This window comes from Acanthamoeba castellanii (genome assembly GCF_000313135.1).
Source record: "Acanthamoeba castellanii str. Neff unplaced genomic scaffold scf7180000084686, whole genome shotgun sequence".
Classification (NCBI taxonomy): domain Eukaryota; phylum Discosea; order Longamoebia; family Acanthamoebidae; genus Acanthamoeba; species Acanthamoeba castellanii.
This window is the reverse complement of record NW_004457668.1, coordinates 12600-29601: the sequence shown is the minus strand read 5'-3', so window position 1 is coordinate 29601 and position 17002 is coordinate 12600. Positions and strand designations below refer to the sequence as shown.

At 59.8% G+C, this 17002-nt stretch overlaps 5 protein-coding genes and 1 pseudogene across 5 annotated transcripts; 3 read left to right on the top strand and 3 right to left on the bottom strand.

Annotated features, from left to right (window-relative positions):
• Positions 1 to 95: 95 nt before the first annotated feature.
• On the top strand, positions 96 to 2233 carry ACA1_123390 (uncharacterized protein; the record flags this gene model as incomplete). The annotated part of the gene is made up of 8 exons (XM_004353326.1): positions 96 to 526; positions 571 to 771; positions 863 to 959; positions 1042 to 1127; positions 1237 to 1351; positions 1467 to 1579; positions 1712 to 1857; positions 1932 to 2233. The coding sequence occupies 8 exons, from the start codon at positions 96 to 98 to the stop codon at positions 2231 to 2233; spliced, it is 1491 nt and encodes a 496-aa protein (XP_004353378.1).
• A 64-nt stretch (positions 2234 to 2297) lies between these two features.
• Positions 2298 to 4784, bottom strand: ACA1_123380 (uncharacterized protein; the record flags this gene model as incomplete). Its single annotated transcript, XM_004353325.1, has 6 exons — positions 2298 to 2513; positions 2608 to 2704; positions 2804 to 3016; positions 3119 to 3237; positions 3298 to 4390; positions 4627 to 4784. 6 exons carry the CDS (start codon positions 4782 to 4784, stop codon positions 2298 to 2300), a joined length of 1896 nt encoding a protein of 631 aa, XP_004353377.1.
• A 539-nt stretch (positions 4785 to 5323) lies between these two features.
• On the bottom strand, positions 5324 to 7759 carry ACA1_123370 (uncharacterized protein; the record flags this gene model as incomplete). The annotated part of the gene is given in 9 exon segments (XM_004353324.1): positions 5324 to 5485; positions 5573 to 5687; positions 5837 to 5922; positions 6016 to 6124; positions 6228 to 6937; positions 6953 to 7034; positions 7121 to 7181; positions 7267 to 7514; positions 7749 to 7759. The coding sequence occupies 9 exon segments, from the start codon at positions 7757 to 7759 to the stop codon at positions 5324 to 5326; spliced, it is 1584 nt and encodes a 527-aa protein (XP_004353376.1).
• Positions 7760 to 8559: 800 nt separating this feature from the next.
• Positions 8560 to 11894, bottom strand: ACA1_123360 (fungal Zn(2)-Cys(6) binuclear cluster domain containing protein; the record flags this gene model as incomplete). Its single annotated transcript, XM_004353323.1, has 9 exons — positions 8560 to 8914; positions 9128 to 9213; positions 9307 to 9426; positions 9544 to 9666; positions 9760 to 9871; positions 9954 to 10920; positions 10999 to 11180; positions 11477 to 11590; positions 11872 to 11894. The coding sequence occupies 9 exons, from the start codon at positions 11892 to 11894 to the stop codon at positions 8560 to 8562; spliced, it is 2082 nt and encodes a 693-aa protein (XP_004353375.1).
• Positions 11895 to 12573: 679 nt separating this feature from the next.
• Positions 12574 to 13361, top strand: ACA1_123350 (uncharacterized protein; the record flags this gene model as incomplete). Its single annotated transcript, XM_004353322.1, has 3 exons — positions 12574 to 12960; positions 13039 to 13115; positions 13205 to 13361. The coding sequence occupies 3 exons, from the start codon at positions 12574 to 12576 to the stop codon at positions 13359 to 13361; spliced, it is 621 nt and encodes a 206-aa protein (XP_004353374.1).
• A 76-nt stretch (positions 13362 to 13437) lies between these two features.
• On the top strand, positions 13438 to 16660 carry ACA1_123340 (annotated as a pseudogene).
• Positions 16661 to 17002: the final 342 nt, after the last annotated feature.

Here is a 17002-nt window from a genome sequence, read left to right as displayed (position 1 = left end):
CCGCCAAGGCCGGCCGCGACCAGCGCAGACCCGCCGGCGACCGAAGTCAAAGGCCCGCAGCCGCAGCAGCGACCGTGGACCACCACCGAGCGATGATGGCGGACACGACCGACGGCGAGGCGCAGGGCGAGCGATCACCCGCCGACGGTAGCGGTGGAGGCGCAGTGGCCGACTCAGTCCTGTCGCTGCTCGTCGAGGAGGTGCGCGAGCTGCGCGACAGCAACAGGGAGCTGCGGCAGAACTTGCTCGACATGCAGCGCCAGCAGCAGCACTACGACCGGCAGCAGACCATGATCATGCGCAAGCTCGACGCGCTGCTCCTCGGCAAGCAGCACCACAACCACCAGCAGCCCGTCGACGCCTCCAACCCGTTCGCCGCCGGGGCCAGCAACGACATGACCGACTACGCGCGCCCCATGTCGTCGTCGCCCTCCGACGACTCGCCCATGCCACCGCACCACAGCGACTCCATCGCTGGCGCCGGCGAGTTCCCCTGGTACGGCAGCACGTCGAGCTCGACGTCGTCGTCATCGCGTCATCGTCGTCATCGTCGTCATCGTCGCCGCAGAGCTCAACGGTGAGCAAGTGCATCCTGCCCACGTTCGCGCCGGCGGCGGCGTCGCGCTCGCCCTCGCTGGAGCTGTACTACTCGGGCACGCCCTCGATTGTCCACGGCCGACTCCCCGCGGCCGAGATCCTGTCCCACATCCCGTTCCTCTCCTGCTACGACCTCGACGCCTCCGAATACCCCTTCGTCGTCGACGATTTCCGGTACAACACCTCACACGCGTGTGTTGGTTGTGTGTGTGTGTGTGTGTGTGTGTGTGTGTGTGTGTGTGGTTTTGACTGAAAGGTTCGCCAGAAAACCGGCTGCTGTGTGTCGCCTGGCGAAGGAGGGCGAGGCCCCTATGATGGTGTTCGTCAACCAGGCCTTCTGCGATGCCACCGGCTACCCCAGCGTACACACTGCCTTCTCTCCTTCCTTGCAAATGTCACTGTTTCTGTTTATATTTAATTGCATTTTCTTTTCTGGCCGCGCAGCACGAATTGCTGGGTTTTCCGATCGAGAAGATCTCCTTCCCCGACTACACCACCAAGCGTTCGCTCATGCCCTACTTCTTCGTCAAGTACGCCCCCGCCACTTTGATTTGGCGGGCCCTACTCCTGGCCTCTTTGATATAATATTCACCTCCTGCGTTGCGTTGCGTGCGTTGCGTGTGGTGCGTGTGCGATCAGGGCGCCGCCGATGATGAGCATCCACATCCCGTGCCGACCGATCTGCGTGCCCAAGAAGGGCGAGTTCCGACGCGTGCTGTGTCGGCACCAGGTCCTCTACAACAAACAGGGCAGGGTACCTTTCTCCCTTCAACCAACCCACCCCCGCGCAAATACCGCCACGCAGCAGTCAGCTGACGTCATTTCTTTTCTTTTCTCCTTTTTTCCTCTTCTTTTTGTTTTCTCCCAAGCCCGTGTGGGTGGCGCTGTGCGTCGACGGCCAAGAAGACGGCCAGGCCTGTCTCGAGTCTGCCCTGCCGCCCGAAATCGGCCCGACCGATGCCTACGATGCCTTCATGCGCGGGTACTGTTCAACATATTTATATATATTGTACCGCGGTGGCACGCCTGCTCTCCATACATATTTATGACTGTTGTGCTGTGTGCTGTGTGCTGTGTGCTGTGTGCGTGCTGGCGTGATCTGTGCTATTAACAGAGATGATCGTAACAGAGTTATGGCTTCAAACTACGAGCGGGCATACAATTACCTGAGGCAGCGCGGCATACAGGTGACCAAGGCCTTCCGTCCTTCCGCTCGCATCATGCCCCTACTGGAGAGCTCGAGCCCGAGCAGCGACGACGGTTCGCCTTTCGTTTTTCGCTTTTTCTACGTACAGCTTTCGTTCTTTTTTTAACTCCCCCTTTTGTTCGCACAGGGGCGCTGCTCGAGTACTCGGACTCGTCGTCCATACCGTCGTCCGGGTCGGCCTCGCCCACATCCACAGCCGCAACCGCAACCGCGCAGTCGCACGACAAGCTCTCCTCGTCGTACGGCCCACCGCTGCCCATCTCGCCGATGCAGCCCCCGCCCTCTCCGCTCTACCCCTTCTCGCCCTATCCGGCGTCGCCCTCGCTCGACGACTTCTCGTGGCTTCTCCGCAACACCGAAAATGCCAGCAGTACCGGCGCGCCTTCGCCCAACACCACCGGAGACCGACGAAAGTCAGAGGTGAACTGAACTGAACAAGAGAGCTCTTCCAAATGTACAACTTTGTGTGGGTGTTGGGTGACGAAAAAAACGATCAGAACGCGTTGGCAGGGAAGGCGACCATGGCCGTCTCACCTCGGCAGCTGGTGGTGAAGTCGGCCTCCTCCTCGATCGTCGCGCGAGGTCCGAAGCTCTCGTGGGCGGTGGTGATACTGTATCCCAACGTTGGCAGCGCCGCACGGCCGCCGTGAAGGTGTCCCCGCGGCGGCGGATGCGGAGCAGGCCACTCTACGTCCAGGGCCATCACGCACTGCACAAACTGCAGTCATGTCGTGTAGTGTGGTTAGCTCTGTGTCTTCGGGCGTGTGTAGTGAACCCTGTGGGGCAAAGGAGGCGGCACGTACGTAGCCCTCGTCGTTATAAAACATCTGGGTGCGCACTCGGGAGGGAACCAAAGAGCCGTCCTTCCGTCGCGCCAGGATGCGGCCGCTCAACACCGGACTGCACGGAACCGAAGCTCTATCTCCGAATCAACCACTAAGAGATGAGTACCGCACACGACCGCGGACACGCACACGGAATCAAGAGGGCATTGTTTACCGCATGGTGACCCAGGACGCCATCTCCTCAAAGTACTGCCTCATCGCCTCGTCATCATCGCATATCAGGTAGCTCGAGCACGATGTACCCAGAAGCGCCTCTTTGGGAGCGCGAACGAGCTCGGCAAAGGAGGGGCTCACGTAGGTCAGCTCGGTGACGATCTCCTGTCCCAGGCTTCGCACCGGCGGCGCTCGACACACCGCGATGGGTTGCCTGGCGTGCGCGTGTGCCACACATCAGCCATTCGTTTTAACTCCGAAAACGAAAAAGAACGAAGCCCAAAGAACGAAGACGGGAGGGCAAGACAGGACTTACCTAGGATCGGAGATAGCAAAGGGCACTGCGGAGGAGGTGATGTTGTAGTGCGAGAGGAAGGGCAGGTGGGCCAGCATCTCGAGCCGCACGCCCAGCGGGACGTTGAACACTTCGCGCACCTGGTCGTAGGCGTACGACGGGATGAGGAGCTCCTTCTGGTAGAGGCCCGTGATCGTCACCCGCGCCGGCAGGTGGTACGACCCGATGCTCCCATAGTACGGGTCGTGGTGGCGCTGCTGACGTGGCGCGATCTCGTCATGACGTCGGCTTCGGCGTTGGTGATGCTCCGCCGCCGTGGTCTGTTGCTGCTGGTGGAGGTGGTGCGGCAGCGCATAGCTGGCCTCGGCCATCGGCTCATAGCCACCGGCCGCCGAGAGCGGGTGCTCCCACCCGGTGAGGGCGGACATGAACGACGACGGCGGCTCGACGGCCGACGGCTGCGGCTGCGGCGGCTGCGGGAGCAGCGCGTCGCTGGTGATCAACGACAGGAATGTGGGCACGACGAAGGAATGCATGTTGTCACCGCGGCATCGCTCGAAAGTTGTGGGCTGCGGCGACGACGACCCCGACGATGAGGTGGTGGGCGACTGGGCGTAGTCGTTGGTGGTGGGGTGGGACGACCGCCGCAGGGTGGGCGGCGGCGGCGATGAGGGCGACGACGAGCCGGTGCCGATCGTCGACGATGATGTGTGTGAGCGCGAGTGTGGGATGAGGGGCGTGACGGACGCAAAGTACTGCTCGTGGAGGCTCTGCGTGTGCCGCACCTCGGCCAGCTCCGACCGCATCGCACGCAGCTCGCGCACCAGGCTGCGCTGTTCGTCGAGCAGCGCCCGCATCGCATCAAACGAGTGCGAGTGGTGGTGGTGGTGGTGCGATGACGTCTCACCATCATCGATGTGCGCGCGCTTGGCCACATGCCGCACCCGCACGTCGTCATCGTCGTCGTCACTGTCATCTTCGCTCTCGCCATCGGCGTCGTCGTCTTCATCGTCAGCCTCGGCTTCTTCGCTCTCGCGTCGTCGTCGTCTGCCAACACAGCGCTGCTGTGGGTGCTGCGTCTGAGGCCGCGCCGCCTCGGCGCCTGCGTCGTGGTCGTCGTCTTCGTCGCCGGAGCGGTACGAGTCCTCGTCGTCGTGCTCCACCTTGGGCACCTTCAGCGGGTGCTCGGCGTCGCCCGGTTGTCGGCGTGGGCGGCCCCGGCGTCGGCCCGTCGATACGTCAACGCACTGGTGCGCTTTGCCCTGGCTCACGCACCGCTTGCACGGCCGAACCCTGGTGGTGGGTGGTTGGGAAGATCACGTAAGCCAGCGAGTTGAGCTGGTACCAAAAGGTGTTTTGTATTTTTTTACAAATAATAATGGTATTAAATTTATATATCTTAATTTGCATCTCTTGTTGTTTTTGCCCAATAAAAAGGGGTCAAATTTGAAAATATTTAGGCAAACGCTACGTGCACACGATTTGAGGCAGATTTGCTTTAATGGATGGGGGAGAGATGGGGCTGGTACCTATCACAGGCGCTGTGGGCAACGCTACACGGACCGCAGGCCTTCGAAACGCGCCTCAGTTTCGGTTTCGCCTTGGCATCTCCTGCCGTTGCGCGTAGCGCTGCCTCCATCAATCCCGTCCCTGGTTGGGTGGCACCCGCCTTCTTCTGGCTCGCCATCTTCTTTCTTTCTTTCTTCTCCTTCTTCCCCTTTCCTCGTTCTCGACCTCTGGTTCTTTGTTTTAGTTCCTTCCGTGTGCGGTCGCGTTGTGTGTTTTGTTTGCTCAATGGACCCAAAAGGACGCCACCTCTCCAGCGCACCGCCCGCTCAAGCCAACTGGCGCCCCGGTCCAACACCCGCGGGTGCGGAAAAAAACTCTCACCCCTCCCCGGGTTGAGGAGGAGCCTGCCACAACCGCGGCCCTACGCTTACGGTGGACAGGCAGATGGCAGAAAGGGCCTTTGGCGCAGCAGCGTGGCCTTCGCTTGGTGATTCGAGAAGAAGTGAGAAAGGAGAGAAGGCGCGGGGCACCGGTGACGAAGAGCGGAAGGTGACGCGATCAGGCAGGGCACGGTAACCGTTCTGCGTCCCGTGGTGTCCTTTTTTACCTGGGCATGAGGCTTGTGTATTTCCGTGGAGTTGTGTGGTGTGGTGGTATGTGTCATGTGGTGTGGTGCGTGTCGTGTCGTTCTCGGGCAGGCTGATGATGTCGGTGTTCTCACCAGCTGCCAGGATTCTGGTGCTTTGGCCGTCGCGGCGGCAAAGCGGCCGGGAGTGGCTGTCGGTCCAGCTCGTCGGCCGGCAGCTGCACTGTCTCACTCGCAGGGGGACTCGTACCCAGCACCTCGTAGTCATCCACCATCAGCACGTAGTACCCCGACTGCGCACATGCCACATGCCACACGCCGCGAAAAAGAGATGAGGGCCTTGATGCACTGTGTTGGTGGTTTGGGGGGGGGGAACATACGAAGCCCTGCTCGTCGTAGAACACCTGAATGCGCGAGTTGATGCGAAGCAGCGACGAGTCCTTTCGCCTCGATAGGGCCCGCAGGTTGAGGATCGGGCTGAGCGGGATGAACGATCTGATCAAGGACCCCGGAGAGAGAACATAGTCGATGGTGGAGAGTGAGTGTTGGGACGCGAACGCACATCTCGGTGAGATGCACTCATTTGAGAATCGGTCAGATGCAGATGAGTGGATGAGTGGTGGAGTTACCGCATAGTGAGGCACGGGAGAAGACCTTTGCGGAAGTCCCGCCACGTGTCGACATCCTCAAGGAGGATAAACTTGCGTATGCTGTACCCGAGAAGCTCGTCCTGGCCAACGGCCATGAGGGTGAGCGTGTGCGGTGGTGCGGTGGGGCATGGTGGTGTGGAGGCAAGGGACTGCTATGAAGTGAGCCGACGTACGATGGAATACTGCGACAGATCGCAAAAGGCGGTGTTGGCAAAGTTGATGCGAGGCCGCAGCTCATCACCGGCATTCCGCTTGTGCATGGCGCAGGCCACGATCGGTTTCCTGCGCCGTGAAAGGATCACCGCGAGCAATCAACAACACTTCGAAGCCGAAAAGAATGAAGAGAAAGAGAAAACGAAAGCAAGAGCGAAAGCGACAAACGTACTCGGGGTCGGAGACGACGAAGGGCACATCGGAGGAGGTGATGTTGTACTTGCTGAGGAAGGGCAGGTAGGCCAGCATCGCGTTACGGGCCGACGGGGATACCCCGAAGCCGTCGAGCGAGTACCGCTGGGGATTGGGCGGGAGGATGGCGTCCTGCTGGTAGAGCGTGATGTTGTCCTGCGCGTGCGTCGGGGCGCCCGGCACGCCAAACTGCTGCCGCTGGACCACCGGGCTCGAAGGCCCTCGCGACGGCGGCGTTGTTGTCGACACCGTAGGCTGCTGCTGCGTCAGGGGCGCCGCACTCGGGGTTGGCGGCTGTTGGGCGTAGATCGATACATTGGAAGAGAGGAGGGTCGACAGCGGGAGCGGGGAGTGATAGGCCGATGACGTGGCCAGCTGAGATAGGAAGGAGGAGGTGGTTACGGCCTGCAGCGACGCGTCGGGCGCTGCCGCTGCCGCCGCCGCCGCCGCCGATGGGGTCGACGAGGTGGCGGTGGTGGCGGCGAAGGAGTGGCCATAGGGCTCTAGGGAGGCTGGGTAGAGGGAGTCGAGCACCGGCGCGGAGGGGCACGACGAGGTCTGTGGCGATGAAGACGACGAGGAGGTGGTGGAAGAGGAGGAGGTGCGGACGGCGGAGCGTGGGGACGAGGGACCCTTGTCGAGCGTGGGAATAAGGGGCAGGATCAGGGAAAACTGCGTTTCGTGCAGGCTCTGCATGTGCCGCACCTGGGCAATCTCCCGGCGCATCTCTCGCACCTCGCCGCTCAGCTTCCTGAACTCTTCCAGCAGCTGACCCGCCACGCCCGAGCTGTCGACACACAGTTGTGTCAGAGTTGAATCGCACATTCCGCACCGCACACGGACAAACACCACAGCACACGCCATGACTCGTACCTGACTTCTTCTCGCTCTGGTACAGAAATGGCCGATTCCTCTCGGGTGTACTGTTGTTCGCCTAACACCACCAACATCAGCCGGAAAGAGCATGAGGCGAAGTTCAATGTAGACAAGAAGTTGTCGCATTCCTGGCCATTGGGTACCTTTAATGTCGCGAAACGTGCCTGTCGACACTGGGCCGCCGAGCACGACCGTTGTGGAGCCTCGTTCTCGGGCCTGGTCCTGTGCGAACATGTACTGCCGGTGCTCCAACAGCTCGCGTTGCAGCTGCTCCAGCTGTCGCTGCTGCTCCTCGGTGGCCCGCTTCGGTCTACCGCGCCGCCGGGTGGAGTACAATTCGACGCAGTCCTCCGGCTTGCCCAGCGCCACGCACCGTTTGCACGGCCGTTCTCTGTAGGTGAGTCGATGACGATGGTGGTGGTGTTAGTTGTGCCGGTCACAATTCGCTAAACAACCGACCGCTGTGTCAAGTGTCGTCCAAGCACATGTTTCACTGCAGTGGAATCACTGTGTGCCTGGTAAGTTTCCATAAAAAGGTGTGTGTGTGGGCCGCACCAGGTAAGCGCCCAATCATGAGCGGCCCACCGCAGTTCACATTTAGAACGGGCCAATCAGCGGTCAAAACAGTGTCTCCATGTTTGCCGTTACAAGGCCGTAATGGGACGTCGCAGGAACCAGCGAGCCACGCGAGGTTGGTGCCTAAGCGGCGGTGTGGTCGGTCCTCCTCGGGGTACCACGGGCTTCTAGACCGAACAATTTGTTGACCACCTACGAGGGTAGTTCCTTCGTCTCAAAAAGAAGACAAGGGAGTGACCTAAGTTGCAGATTTCTTTATCGGCCATACTGCCGCTTTCATGATGATGTTGATGAAGGTTTGAGGCGTCTTATGAAGAGGATGGGTGTTGATTTGCGAACAGGATTACTTCCCGTTCTCAGAGAGAAGAACGAAGAACGCGATGACGAAGAACGATTCAAAAAAACACGAAAAGGGAACAGTGCCGAGGCAGAGCTGAGTTACCTGTCGCAAGCGCTGTGCGCCGACTTGCACGGCGCGCACGCCTTGGACACTCGCCGGCGCTTTGCTTCTCGCGCCTCATCCCTTTCCATCTCTTGTGCGTACGCTCCGTGGAGGCCGTTCGCCCTCGCCTGGCTTGCGTGCTGTCGTGTTGTGAAATGACAAGCCGGCCAACCTTTTTCCTTTGTCGGGTTTGTGGTCTGTCCCTGTTGTGACCTTCCTTCTTTCTTTCTTTTCTACTTCTTTCTTTTTCCGGCCTGCCCCTTTTCGTCAAAATCCCAAATATGTGCTGCTCATTTTTGCGTTAATGTTTCAAATTCCTTAAAATAGTACCTATTTAACTGTAAGCAAAAATGCGCATTTTTGTGTTTGCCTCCGGAATTGGGCCACGAGGCGAAGGAAAGGAAAAGCAGACGTGCCGCTACGTCAGACCTGCCATGGGGGCGTTTGCGGGCGACCGTGTCAGTAATCCGCGTCGCCGTCGCCGGCACCAGGGGACGAGATCCACGCGGGCGGTGGCGACGCCGTGGCGGCGACCGAAGCCGAGCAAGAGGCGGCGGAGGCGGAGGAAGTGGCGGACGAGGACGAAGAGGACGACGACGGGGAATAGGAGATGTCGGAGGACGTGGGTGGCGGCGACGGCGACGGCGAAGCGATGAAAGAGGAGAGGAACGCCTCCTCCAGGGGAGACGAGTCGCCGGGAGCGTCCCCGTCGACCTCTTCCTTCGCCTCCTCCGTGATGCGCGGACTCATCGACGGCATGGGCAACGGAAAGCCTGTGTGGTGGTGTCACCCCAACGAGAGGCAAGCCAAGTCAGCCAAGGAGACGAGATAGTATTGGAAGAGCGGAGAGATGACGGGGCGATGGTGGGATGGAAGGAAATGGAGGAGGGAGGGGTATGTCGTGTGTGTTGTCGGCAAAAGAGGGTAGTGAGGGTGTACCGTTGTGTTGCAGGCCGGGAAGGGAGAGGGGGAGGGTCGTCCACCACTTGGGGAGGCCGGGCAGCCAGTTGATCGGCATCTCGATGACGCCGCTCTCCTCCACGCCGTCCACGCAGCAGATCTTCCACTTGACCTGAAGTCAGACCAAAGTTGCGCGTCCGTCTGTCAGCCGAGCAGCCCAGGAGCTCCACGCACAAGAAAGTGAGGAATGAATGAGCCCACATACCCGGCCGTGCTCGTTGTAGAAGAATTGGACACGGGTGGAGAGCCTCGTGATCCTTCCATTCCGCGGGAGGAACAGGGGGCTCAGCCTGATGACCTCGCTGTACGACGATGGCGGAGCCTCCTACAAAAAAGAAAAAGAAGTAAAAAAGTTAGAAAAATAAAATAGGACAACGGTTCAACAACGCCGACTAAGAAAATAATGATAAAGGATAATGATAAATATTATATTGAAAGGTACCAGGAAGCCCCTTTGAGGGAGGTAGATGCTTCTTCCGGACTTGCTGATGGAGGAGAGCAGCTGGCGCTTGACCTTCTCATCGGGGAAGGAGACCTTGGAGAGTGGGCAGCCAAGCAACTCGTGCTGAGCATGACATATCAAAAGGGGAGATGAAGTCAGATAAAATCACTAGTGGAGCTCAGGGTCAGTGCGGCGGTGAGGGCAAGCAAAGTGTACCAGAGGGTAGCGAACGAGAGAACAGAACGCAGAGTTGGCGTAAACGAAGATGGGTGGTGTGAATTCTTCTCCAGGCATAGACTCCATGATCTGCAAGGCAAAGAACGGTTTCCTGCAAATGCAAGTGACACACGCGCATGTGAACATCAGTGATGTGCGAATGTGTGACGGGCGAAATGGTGCAGTTGGCGTACCTGAGGTGGTCAACGACGAAGGGCACCTCGGGCGACTGGAGGTTGTAGTTGGAGAGGAAGGGTAGGTAGGAGAGGATCTCGGTGCGCGCAAAGTAGGAGTCGTAGCACGGCGAGGGCACGCCGGGCGAAGGGCTGGCGGCGAACATCGACGCCATGAAGGAAGGCGAATGCTGCTGCGGCTGGAGCGGTGGGCCGCTGAGCAGACCGTAGTCGCTGGGGCTGAAGAGCACCGAGGGCGAGTAGGAAGTGATCTCGTGCGGCTGGATGCAGGGCGACGAAGGGAATGACGGGGCGGACGACGGCGCCATTGCCACCACAGAGTTGAGCGAGTCCAGGCGCCTCTCGATCTTCTGCTGGTTCTGGTGCAGCAGGAGAATCTCCTTGCGCAGCTCCTCGGTCGTGTTCTTGAAGTCGCTCGCCACCTGCTCGTTGGACGACTTGAGCTCCCGCAGCTCCTTCATGAACATGGATAGGAGCGGCTCCAGCTGCATCAGGCTCGCACCGCCTGACGACGCGGCGTCGTCGCGGCTGGCCTGGGGCGAGGACGTGGGCGACGATGCCGACGACGAAGGTGGCGATGACGCTCTGCTGCCCGTCGGTGTTCTCTGGGCAGGGGAGGGCGCGCGGACGGTGGCCAGCGGCGATCCGATGGTGGTCAACCTCGACTCGTCGGGCGATGCAGGGCGCAGGGGCACCGGCGGCGAAGAAGAAGAGCCGCTCGCGGCACCGTTGGTCGGCACCGGCGAGCCGTGGGGGAAGATGGGCCGCACGTTGTGCCCAGCAATGCCGCTGCCGCCATTGGGCAGGCCTGTGAACCCGACAGCAAAGGGGTGGTGAGGGTGCTGGCCACCGGTGGAGTGCAGGCCGGGCAGCGGGAACGGCGGAGGCAGAAGCGGCGACAGCGGAGGCGTGTGCGCGCCGTCTGTGACGGTCTGACCACCACCGACCTTGCAGGCCAGCGGAGGTTCTGTGGCGAAGTGCGGACAAGAGCGTGAGCGACGAGTGGCACGGAAGGGGCGACGGTGGATTAATCCGCATCACTCACCTTCGGTTCTCTGTCGCTTGGCCGGCGTGGGAGGAGAGGCGGCGAGGGCCGGGTGGCCGCAGGTGTCCCAAGCCGCCGCGTCGGTCTTGGACGACCTGGACCGCCGGCCCTTCTTGCGGAGCTCGGGGTCGACGCACAAGTCCGCCCTCCCCGCGGCCACACAGCGCTTGCACGGGCGTTGACTGCCACGTCCACCACGGTGGGGAGATAAGGGGGAAGGTAAGACGGGCAACGCGTGGAGGACTTGGCACGTAGACACCCCACCAAATAGACACCCGTTGCGCGGATAAGCAGCGAATCTCGTGGTAATTTCGCATTGTTGATAATTAACTAATTAAATAGCAATACTGTTGAGTCGTAAAATGACCGATATGATCACAACCACTTGACAACCTTGACAGGACCCATGGCCCACGCCCGACATGTCACCAACCCGGGACGGGAGAAGGAGAAGGAGAAGGAGGGAGGGAAGCGGCACCTGTCGCAGGCCGTGTGGGCCGACCGGCAAGGACCACACGCCCTCTTCTTGGGCTCCACGTCGAAGCACTGGTCGGCCTTCCCGACGCCCACGCAGCGCTTGCACGGTCGTTGCCTGTGGTGGCGGAGAGAGGGAATAGGGAAGAGAGATAGAGCGTGAAGGAGATTGAGTAGGGAAAAGGGATTGGTTAGCAAGTCGGGCACCAAGATGAACACCGTGCAAGAGAGCGCCAGTGTAGGTGGGAGGGAAGAGAAACAACGAGAGCAGGAAGTATTAAAATCGAGATGGGCAAAGCGGAGGACTTCATTCTTTGATATAAATCAGTGAAGAATGTGCGCAACGTACCCGTCACAAGCGGTGTGTGCGATCTTGCATACGGAGCAGGCGCCACGCACCTTCGTGTCCGTCGCTCCTTCATCTCCTCCCTCCGTTTCGGATGTGGTAACGTCGCGCCTGATTTTCATCTGTTGACCGCAGCAATCTTTAGTTGGCGAACTGCCCACGGTTGCCATATACTTAAATTCAGCATGATTGATTTAAATCTAGGTGGTGTACCTTGCGCTTGCACACAACTCGGTGTGTGTGGTGTTGTGTCTTCTCTTGCTTGTGTTTTTTATTTTTATTTTTTGTGCGCAAGTCGCTTCTCCTCCACAATTTCCACGTTTGGGACAATTCTGTATCATCTCCTTTTTGGGAGTGTTGGCACGCGAAGCATGCTCCACCGCTTTCGAGGAATTTGCGGCACGAAATGCCGCCAGATTTCTCTTTGCTGACGCGTTCATCGATCAGAAACCTGCAGCACCATTATCGTAATCATAAAACAAAGGATTCGTACGGAGCGTAGATATTTGACAAAGCAATCAAGTGATGAGACGAGTGAATGCGCTAGGCGGCGTGCAGTCGTGGAGTGCGGCCAGGTCGGGTTTCGCCATTTCGCGGGGGGCATCTTCGCCATCTTTTCTCCAATGGCCCCATCCCAACAGCAGCATGCTGTCATCAGGTATGGAGCCTCCCACATCTTGCCTCGAACGAAACTCCACAGTTGCATCGTCATTTAATAAGATTATCCATCATTTGTAGATGCGTTAGGGGTGGGCATGAGCGTACGGTACGCCAGCACCACTGTGAAGGGGAGAGCGGGAGCCAAGCTTCGCACTCGAAAGGAAACGACAACTGGAGTGGTTGCGAAGAGGCAGCGAGTGCAAAAGGCCAATGCCACAGCGGAGGAGAGGGAAGACTACAGCACCACCACCACCTCCACTACCACAACCACCGCGAGCGCTGGCCGTGCGGCCGGTACGAAGAAGGCCCGCAAGTCGAAGGCGAAGACTCAACCACAGGAAGACGCGAAGCAAGAGTACGATAAGGCCCAGCTAGGCGAGGAGCCCAGCACGCCTCCACTCGTGGTCTACCCGCAGACCCTCGTGCCCAGCAGCGTGCTCGACATGATCTCTACTCCGCAACAAGGCAAGACCTCCAACGGGGTACGTGCACTCACGTTGGATGATGCCGACCTGGAGCGTGAACGCTCACACAAGCGTGTTTGGTGTTTGGCTACGTAGGGTCCAGCGTCTCTCCAACTCAACGCCATCTTCATCTGGCCCAAGGCTGTCCGGGCGATGCTCGTGGACCAGAAGAGGTGAGAGCTCAGCGCCACTGACAGTTCAGTAGTTGGTGGTTGGTGCTGATGACTTGCGCTGCGTGCACACGATACAATGACACCACCAGAATCCAGAAGCAGAAGCTGTTGCTGCAGGCGCGACACGCGGAAGAGGCCAAGATCGTGCAGCCCGCCGCTGCTCTCGATGCTGCCGCGGCCACCGCCACTGCCACGGCCGCCAGCGATACCCACGACCAGTCCGGCCAGGAAGGAACCAACCAATAAATACCCTCGTCTCCTGTTGTAAGCTTCATGCGTTTCAAAACTGTAGACAAAGATTAAACTTCAAGGCGCATTTCAAATGGAGGGCGTCCAAACCTTCGGGTTGCGGAAGGCGTGCACCCTGTGCCGCCAGGCACATGTAGGCTGTGATGGGTACGTGGACGGTTGGAGGCAACAACGTCGTTAGTATTTGTGCCCCCCCCCTCACCCCCGTTTTACAAATCTTCATTTTTGCAGAGGGCATCCGTGCCGTAGGTGTACGGCGTCAGGGCAGGGCGACCAGTGCAGGTTCCTTCCGTCACGTAAGCGCGGGCGGCCACACAAGAGCACGATGCAGAGCAGTGGAGGGCCTTCTCCTCCGAGCGTTCGCCCCAACCACCAACACCAGACGGCAGCCGGGCACCGGCGAATTGACGGTGTGCCCTGCTTTCCATCTCTTGCTCTCGGCCCTCCTTGATCACTGCTGCCTAACACGGGCGCCCGCGTTGGCAGGCTCACAGGCGGTGCCGCCACCGATGACGGCTGTCTTGCCTCCCTTGGCCATCCGGCCAGCTCCCGTGCGACCAGCGTTCGCTGGCCCAGTCGCACCCAACACGTTCGCCTCGCACATGCTGCCCACATCGACAGCGCCCACCGCACCGCACCAACGCCACAGGACTGACGAGTTGCTTGTGGCTGCACACGAGTCGGCCAGGCCAGGTGGTACGGTGCTGCAGCACGAGGAGCAGAAGGAGGAATCGAGTCAGCAGGGCTCCTCCATCCTCTCGCTACTGGTCGAGCAGCTGCGGGACATGCGCCGCGAGAACCAGTACCTACACAAGAGCCTACGCAAGCTCAACTCGCGGCAGAAGAAGTTCAAGCGCCGGATCAGCGACGTCGAAGAGGAGAATCGGCGACTGCTGTCGCTCGTAGCGGAGAGGCATGAGTCGACTACGCTCCGCACTCGTATCTCTCAGGGTCCGTTCTCGCAGCCCATTGATCCATCGCTCTACAGCGGCGGATCCTCGATGTTGCCTCCTCGATTGCAGGCGATCAAGCAGCTGCTGCCGTTCTTGGGAGATTACGACCTGCGTGCTGCCGAGGTGGCCATCGATGACCTCAGGTGCGTTGACCCACCTCTTGTAGGGATTGCTTGCGAGGTTCTGCCTATGTTGCTCACACCACCTGATCATCGCACGCAACGCACACCACACGAATGACAACAGCAAACCGTTTGCAGCGTTCATGATGATTGAAGATCGAGACGCCTGGCCACGCTTCCTCTACGCATCTCCCTCCTACTGCCGATTATTTGGCTACGACCAGGTTTGCTTTTAATTCCTTCATTTCTTTCTCTTCGTCCTTGGCTGCCCACGGTCTAACCAGTTTGCGCGGGCAGAGCGAACTCGCTGGGATCGACTACGAACCGCTGTGCCACCCGATGGACCACGTCTCCTGTGAGGTGGCAGTACTCTACACCGAGCGACCGGAACACACAAGGTCCCCCATTGGACCCGTATTCCATACGACGCCCATCATGCTGACCAAGACGGGCCGCACGCTGCGCCTACTGGCGCGCTCCCAGTACTACTTTACCCACGGAGGCCAGGTGCGCATCTTCAACATTTGCGGCTCGCGGCTCTGCCCCTGGGAGACGTTCTATTCACCCCACAGGGCGCGCACACATCAGGCGAAGTGGCATCTCAACACGATCGACGCCATCCTGCCAGGGGAGTATCCAGGGGAGGACGCGCGGTTGGCCCTCAGCCCGCCGCTGGTCCAGACGTCGCCCGGCTCGGCCTACGCTGCGCTCGTCTCGCCACCCCACCCCATCTCCTGCACAACGCCCAACGGCAGCAGCAGCTTGGGTGATTGGGAGGCGGATCAAACCCTGGCCTCGGAGGGCAGTCTCGGCACCGAACACGACCTCGACGAGCTGCTCAACGCTCTGCACGACCCGTAGGCGGATGGCCACTGGTGATTGCCCGACCCACAAACACGACACACGCAAGCGGGGTTTAGCACGGCTAATATCCGATTGGGGCACGTTTGGACGGTTCAAGGTCCGGTTTTCTCGCCGGGAGACCGCTTGCCGAGAAAGAAGAGGAGGCGAGTTGGAGGGAGAAAAAGAAGATGGAGGCCATCCAGTACGTGGGCTTGAGGAAGTCGTGCACGTTGTGCACCCAGCAGCACGTAGCATGCAATGGGTAATTATGACTTTACTTGTTGAATTGCTCCTGTCCCTGCCAGTCAATTCCCCCCCCCCCAATGCTACGCCTAATCTTTGCAGCAGGCTCCAGCCGTGCCAGCGATGCATCGAGTGGAACAAGGGCGCCCAATGCGAGTTCCTTCTTTCGCGCAAGCGCGGCCGGCCCCAAAAGCAACCGACCAACTCATCTTTGGTGGCGGGTAGCACCAGCACCAGCAGCAAGAGGCATCAACCGCAGCCACCCACCTCCGCTGCACCCCAGCCGGCAAGCAAGCATCTCCCGCCAGAAGGTACTCGGCCTCCACCATTTTGGTCCTTCTTCCTGGAAAATAATCAAACTTCCACCACCGGCCGCAGCGGCCAGGACGTCAACACATCTGCTTGCAGGAGCGGTCGGCCACCACTCGCAGACCCCGATGCTGCAACCACGCGCTCGGGGTTATATAGCACCGTCAAGACCGACCACGACGACGACAGCGACGACAGCGCCTGCGTTACGGTCACACACGATGGCCAACGCGTTGGCAGTGCACCAGCAACAGCAGCAGGATGCTGGGCTGCCGACGTCGCTCTTGACCATGCTCGTCGAGCAGATGCGCGACCTGCGCAAGGAGAACCGTCTCTTGCTCGACCGGGTGACGTCGCTGCAAAACCAGCAGACCGTGTTCGAGCAACAGATGGACACCGTGCGCGAGGGGGCACAGGCCAACGCAGCCTGGATGCTGGACCAGCTGGCCAGGCGGCACGAATCGATCACGCTGCATGCACGCATGTCGCAGGATATGTTCTCGCAGCCGATCGAACCGCACTTTGCTTCGCGCTGGGCAGCGCTCACACGCATCCTGCCGTTTTTGACGCACTACGACTTGCCGCAAGAGCTGATCATCGACGATCTAAGGTCCGCGCATCCTTGCTTGCCGTGTGTCGTGTCGTGTGCACACAACCTCACTCTCTCTAGTGCAGTAAACCGTTTGCCGCATTCTCTGTCCGAGTGACTCCGCAAGGGGAGCTGCTGGCCCTCTACACCTACACGTCTCCCAGCTACGACGAGTTTGTGGGGTGCGAACCGGTACGTCGGTCCCATGTAGCACCTCCGCAGTCCTCTTTCGTCTGACCCCGGCGGTCTGTCGTGTGCCGCCAGGGCGAGCTCTTGGGCAGCCATGTGACCACCTTCTGTCATCCCGAAGACAACGTCACACGGGAGACCATCCTTTTCTATGTGGCGCAGCCACCGCCTCGATCGAGGGTGGGTCCTATCTTTCACACATCCCCGGCCGGTATCTCCAAGGACCGGCGGGTGCTGCGCTTCCACTCTCGGCACCAGTACTTCTTCACCACCACAGGACGGGTACCCATGTTGCCAATCGATCAATCCATGCGCTCAGCGCCTTGCAGACCGCTGTGAACACTCTCTCACATGATGGACATTTGCGCAGTGTGCGTGGTGTGTCTCGGT